This window comes from Diadema antillarum, unplaced genomic scaffold, assembly GCF_040938485.1.
Source record: "Diadema antillarum isolate AM-2024a unplaced genomic scaffold, OU_Dant_1.0 seq00002716_RagTag, whole genome shotgun sequence".
Classification (NCBI taxonomy): Eukaryota; Metazoa; Echinodermata; class Echinoidea; order Diadematoida; family Diadematidae; genus Diadema; species Diadema antillarum.
The window spans coordinates 5,649-12,397 of NW_027273314.1; the positions used below are offsets into that span (position 1 = coordinate 5,649).

General features: G+C 40.8%; 1 protein-coding gene across 1 annotated transcript; it reads left to right on the forward strand.

The window, feature by feature from the left end:
- Nucleotides 1-1,444: 1,444 nt before the first annotated feature.
- On the forward strand, nucleotides 1,445-5,985 carry LOC139715070 (peptidase M20 domain-containing protein 2-like). The gene is made up of 3 exons (XM_071626693.1): nucleotides 1,445-2,225; nucleotides 4,131-4,422; nucleotides 5,147-5,985. The coding sequence occupies exons 1-3, from the start codon at nucleotides 1,854-1,856 to the stop codon at nucleotides 5,698-5,700; spliced, it is 1,218 nt and encodes a 405-aa protein (XP_071482794.1). The 5' UTR covers nucleotides 1,445-1,853; the 3' UTR covers nucleotides 5,701-5,985.
- The last annotated feature ends 764 nt before the right edge of the window (nucleotides 5,986-6,749 follow it).

Here is a 6,749-nt window from a genome sequence, read left to right on the forward strand (position 1 = left end):
GCAATTTGTAACAATGGGGTAATAAGGCGACCCGTCTGGACCCCGTTTTATAAAAACTGGCTATGATAGCATCTCCTACTAGAATGGCAGCTGTCACGTTAACAACAGTAATCCTGCTTCTTGATTTGCCTTTGATACGGGAAGTTGACATTCTAGCAACAGTTACTACCCTAAAAATATCTTTAATGAAATGGGAACCTGGTCCGTTTTGGACCGTAAAAAGAGGGCCGTCTTGCCCCATTTGGGACATTCACACTTAATACTTAAAGGACAAGTTCACCTTCATAAACATAAGGATTGAGAAGATGCAACAATATTAGCAGAACACATCAGTGAAAGTTTGAGGAAAATTGGACAATCGATGCAAAAGTTATGAATTTTTAAAATTTTTGTGTTGGAACCGCTGGATGAGGAGAATACTACAGCTTGTGAGTCATATGCGTACAACAGTATAAAGAGAATGTAAAGAAAATTCAACATATTTTCACTTTTTTCGCATAATAAAAGAGCACTTGACTTGCCTCTTTCTAAAGGCACGGGGAATAATATTACCCATAGCATATGTCGGTAACGAGTCTGGGGAATGTGTACTTTTTTCAAAAGATGAAATTTTGTGAAATTCTCTTTATATTTTCCTTATATTGTTGTACGCATGTGACATCTAAGTTATTCATACACTGCAGTAGTCTTCTCATCCAGCGGTTACTGCACAAAAACTTCAAAAATTCATAACTTTTGAACGGATTGTCCTATTTTCCTCAAACTTTCAATGATGTGTTCTTCTAATATTGCTACATTCTCTCAATCCTTATGTTTATGAAGGTGAACTTGTCCTTTAAGACGATTCTTTTCTCGTACAATGTGATCGTCAACGCCCACTTTATCCATCCTCAAAATTGAATGACACAATTAAATGTCTGCTTAGCAATATTTATGATGGACACTACTTATGATTTGGAGGCACCATCCCTACATCTGGTGGTGGGTGAAAATATTATTTTTCAAGTATTTCATTTATATTTCAAGGTTCTCTGGTGAAACTTTTGAAAGCCTCCTAGCTATAAAGGCCAACTACAGCTGTATATGTAACCATCGCATACTGTTGATTAGCCGCAAACTTTAGTAACGATTATTATTAGTAAGCAATCATTATTATACTAGGGGTGGGTCATTGTTTATACTAACTTCTTGCTTTGCTCTTCTTACCCCCATGAACTTACCCATAAACATCAAAATTTAGAGTACTAGTACTAAGTAGTGTGTACAGGTGCATAATACTGTATGTAAATGCGCCAGCTACGTCAAGTGTAACAGACTCGCGGTCGACCGACATGATGCGAGAGATCAGTGCATGATGCGCGCGTGTGTTGACGTTCGTGTGCAATGCAACATGTGTTGATTGAGTGCTCATTGACCTTCCAACTTCTTCATTGTGCATCGTTTGTGATCACGAGTTGTAAAATCGAGTTGATTTGAAGGCAAGGGAATTTAACACGTTCGCTAGCCACTGACCAACCAGACGGTGCAGGCAGCTTCTCACATTTCGTCAGGACTACCATTTGGTTTTAAAGTTCAAGTTGTCCGAGTAAAAATTCCAAGCATCGCACCCTCATTCCCATAACCATTGCCATTGGCATTGCATTGCCATTGTCATTGTACCGCCGCCGTACCTGTAATTTACCGGACTGTAGCTGTGGTGTGCCTGGCCTGCATGATCTGGGTGTGAGGAGCATGAACAAGCGCAAGTTTATAGCACTGGAGTGGAGGAAATATAGGTAAAAGTTTCTCAGCTCAGTAAACACTAGACTAGGTTTCTACCTATCACTTCAAGATTGGACGAAGTGAACGACAAGATGGAGGAACTACTGTCGGCAAGTTCTCAGACCATCAACACCGAAGCCACACATTTGTGGGAACTTGGCCATGAAATTTGGCGAAATCCTGAACTTGGTCTCCAAGAGTTTCATGCCCACAAGCTTCTGTGCAATTTTATGCGAGAAAGAGGATTTACAGTAGAGGAACAATTTCTGGGTTCGACTGGATTCAGGGCATCGTACTCCAACCCATCATCTGGGGGAGAGGGGGTGCACCTTTGCCTGTTGGCCGAATATGATGCGCTTCCTGAGCTTGGACATGCCTCGGGTCGTAATCTCATCACAGAATCTTGCGTAGCAACAGCACTCGCTTTGAAGGCAGTTATTGAGAAAAAGAAAGGAATTGGGAAGGTGAGCATGGTCATGGCTTAATACACAGCATGACATCACTCAGTAGAGACAAGTTCACCCAAACAGATCAGAGAGGGACTTTATTAGTCCGGGAAATCTGCTCATGAGGGGGTTCTGTCTCACAAGGCACTCTCCCCCTCATGCTCATGAGCACCTCCCTCCCCACAGTGCTCATGAGGTCTCCTCTTCACTTCTCATCCATCTCACATCTGTTTTTTTTTTTTTTTTTTTTGTTACACACACATGTCCACTCCATGATGAAAAAGAAAAAATTCTGTCTATAATTCAAATAATTTGTTTTGAGTCAAGATGAAAGAGTCACACTTCATGCAACTTTTTTATGTGTGGTGGTTTCACATGCATGGTTGGCCTAAGTCGGTAATTCTGATCTACTGTCTATTTGTTTTAATTATTACTTCTGTGTAGACTATGCTTCAAAATGCTCCACTGAATCACATGCATGGCTGGCATAAGTCGGTAATCTCTTGTTCGACAGATGGCGATACATACTTGATACTTGATACTTGATACTGTAATCCCTCTCGCAGCTCCAAGTTACCTAAGCTATACTGGGATGAAACTACACATGTGTGCTATTGGGAGGTGCCATGGTGATGATCTCTATTTACAATAAAAGTGTGCACTATGCGAGTAAAATCTGATTCGCTGAATGCATCCTCCTTAAAGGATGAGTGATCCAGAAGAAGGCTGCAAGGTTGTAATACATGGGAGAGCAGCTTCTCTTTGAAATGTTGTTAAGGTGGTGGCATGTACAACTTGACTAGGTAGGCGGTTCCAGATCCAAATTGTCCTTGGAAAGAATGAGTACTCGAATGCATCAATGGTTGTCTTGGGTATGTTGAACATGAGGTCATGTTTGCCTGTAAACTGATATTAAGTATTAATGGCAGTTGTTTGTTAATATGCTCTGATAAAATCCCCAAAGTGCTTTTGGTATGTGACAAAACATGTCAGATTTTTTTTCCCAACCAGATACATTGACAAAGGGAATCAGAAACTGACTTTTACCATTTATTACTACTACACCTACAACCATTGTGTACTGTCAGATATCACACACCAGGCAGCCTGGAGATCCAACTCCCACAGAATGAGAAATGTGACCTTGAGATTATCATGATGGTTAAGATGGACATACAAGCATAGTGATATGTTTTGTCCAAGGATGTAGGCAAGAAAGGGCAGGATCTAAATCCAGGGTCTCTGTTAGAGTGCAGAGCCTCATTCACAATACATGTACTACAATATTCCTACCAAGGCACTTGGATACTTCATAAGCTGTTATTTTCACATACAGATATTTTCGTGAATTAGGAGGTCACAGATATTGTCACAAGATGATGTTGTTTTCACGAATTGACACCAACGCTATCTTAAATGCATTATACCATAGCACATGGTGACATTTTTGCGTGTTGTTAAATTCGTGATCCAACTGTGATTCCCAAAATTCGCGAAAATTAAACCCTCACAAAAATAATAGCTTATACAGTAGTGCAGAGTATGGCTGTGAGCAGAAATAGCAATATCAGAGAGGGTTAGAAATGTCATGGAAACTACACGTATGGCAGTATATACACTGAAGGCATAGCAATTCTTGTCTTACTGAGAATACAGGGTATGCTTTTGTTGATCTTTTTCTTTATTCTCTGCATTTTGTGCTGTTACTAATGTTTATTTTGCTTGGATGTGAACAACAATTACTGGTATACTATTAGAGCCAAGAGGGTTATTGCATCTTTATAGAAATTAGCAGAAGAGACATTTTGTCCCCCTCATGATTTAATGAGTTTACTGATTAAAAAACAATTAAACATCATTGCATCAAGTTTGCAGTGAAGAGCAACATGACAATGTCCATATTTATTAAATTGTATTTCACAGGTCACTGTACTTGGCACGCCAGACTCAGAAGGAAATGGGAAGAAAATTGAAGCCATCCACAGCGGGCTGTTCAAAGATGTAGACTTAGCAGCATCCTTCAACCCCTTCACAGTCAATGTGGCCAAACCCACCATGCTGACCATCATGCGATTGACCATTCGCTTCAAAGGGAAAGCTGCACACGCCTCCTCGTGTCCATGGGATGGCCGAAATGCCCTGGATGCAGCTGTCCTGTGCTACAATAATATTTCTGTTCTGAGGCAACAGCTGAAGCCTTTTATGCAAATACATGGTCAGTATGAGTGGAATATGAAAACTGCATCAGTGAAGAAGATTTGTAAAATGTTTAAACTGTTTAAGTGTAGAATGACTTCTTCCCTACCCTGTAAGATTTAATGAAAGAAAAAAACAAACAAACAATGTGCCCTGTGACTTTAGCTGTAAAACTTACAATGGTGAGGTATTTCATCATCGAAGAATAGACCTGAAGCAGTAAAAAGTCACTCATCTGCATGATCTTTCATTTACCAGCTTGTTATCTTTCGCCATACCCCTTGGCAGAAATTTCAAGGGGTTAGTCAAGTAACCATATCGATCATCAGCTTTGAGCTTTTGTAATGTCTCATGATTGTATGTAATTGAATAGTGATGTTGCTATACTAGCTTCTGCATTGTATAGGTTAGCCTAAAATACACTGTTGGGATGAATAGTGAAGATGCTAAAAAATTGTTGCAGCTGATTGTGATATTATCACTTCAGTGTCTGCTATGATGACAATGGTGTGAATAATTATGATGTCCTCGGACAAAACAGCGTTACTCATCACTGAATGTTCATAGACTTTTATGTGAGATAAGAGTTTCTCAGTTTCTTCATAGTTTTCTCATCATACGCTATTATCACAGAGGTGGCAGTATCATGTGTAGATGTGATGACGCTTGATGATGAGAGTTATTGAATTATTTCTTCCCATCCTGCAAACCCTTCCTCCTATCACAAACACACACCCACACAGGCGTCATCTCAAATGGTGGAGTGAAGCCCAACATCATCCCCGAGCACACAGAGATGGTCTTCTACCTGCGTGCCAGAGACCATGTGGACATGGCTCACCTACAGCAGCGAGCCAACGCTGCCTTCCATGCTGCTGCAAAGGCAACTGGCTGTGAGCTGGAGTTTGATTTCACCCCAACACCATACTCCAATCTCTGCAGCAACGCTCAGCTGGCTTCTCTCTATCAGACACAGGCGGAAGGTCTTGGCATGGAGTTTACCTCTAGCACGGATATGGCCGCCACTCTCGTTGGTTCGTCTGACACCGGTAATGTTTCTCACGTTGTGCCAACTTTGGCACCAGCATTTGACATTGCACCCGCAGCTGTAGCCACAAACACTCAGGCCTTTGCAGAGATTGCTGGTAGTGAGGAGGCTCACAAAAGAGCCCTCGTCGCTGCCAAGGCAATGGCCCGAACCTTGATAATGGCTGCCATGGATCCAACCATCATGACAAGCATCAAGAATGGGTTTGAGGCAGACTCCTGTGCTGCATCCATGACCCAGTGGCATTGAGGGAAGGAGTGTCTCATGGCAGTGACAACTACAGGCGAAGTCATCCTAGGTTGAGTTCTTTGAAGCAAAGGGAAATGTTTATGAATTTTAGGTTTTGGAAGGTGGTGTGCTGTCAGAATTCAGTGATAATACTGAAGCAAGTTTCATCACTAACTGTGTTTTGAAAGGAAAAGATATGCTTTCATAATGAGCCACCAGGTTTCAGAGATACATTATCAGTGAAAAGTCAAGGATATTGACTGGAGTATGTCTGTAGTTTTATAATGATATAAAATGAAGATAATGTAAAGGCAAAACAGTTCTCAAAAGGATACAACATTCATCTTCCACCAATCATAATTTGCTTGCGATAGTAATACATTGAAAGGGTCTGCCAAAAAATTTGTTTGGCTGACAGGATTTGCCAGGGTAATGAGTTCTTCTGAAGTGCTTGAGCTCAAAGCGTGAAATAGCAAAAGTCAGTATACCCTGTTTTTATTCGCAAAGCGCCCTCCCTGTTCAGTACTGGTTACCTGGTAGCGCTGCCTGGTACATTTGTAGGTAGAATATTGTGTGATGATCCATAGTGAGCCAGAAATTGTATATCTCAACAAGCTGCATGTGATTCACTCTAGTCTAGTGCATAAGATCAGCGGATACTGCTGTAGCCATATTTGCTGATTTTTGATAATTGATTATGAAAACAAATATGTAGCAGCCACGATCAGGTCTGCTCTGAGACTGCAGTACCTGGTACTTCCAGTGTACCTTTTTAAATTGATATTTTGCATGTTTCTCATTACCCATCTGAAATTGCGTTATCACAATGTTATTTCACACATATTTCTTATGCTTATGTGTCCATTTTAGAGCAAAATTGGAATTGTGTTAGACCTTTAAAGGCTAATGCATATTTGTGAGTACTCCCTTTACTGTTTTGCAGCCATACTTTAGCATGATTGATGTGGCAGGCTGCAGGGGCTATTCAAACCTCTTGGAGTGATGCTATCAAGTCTGCATAAAATGCTTTAAACTGATATTGTATGTGACTGTAAATCATTGTAGTGAAC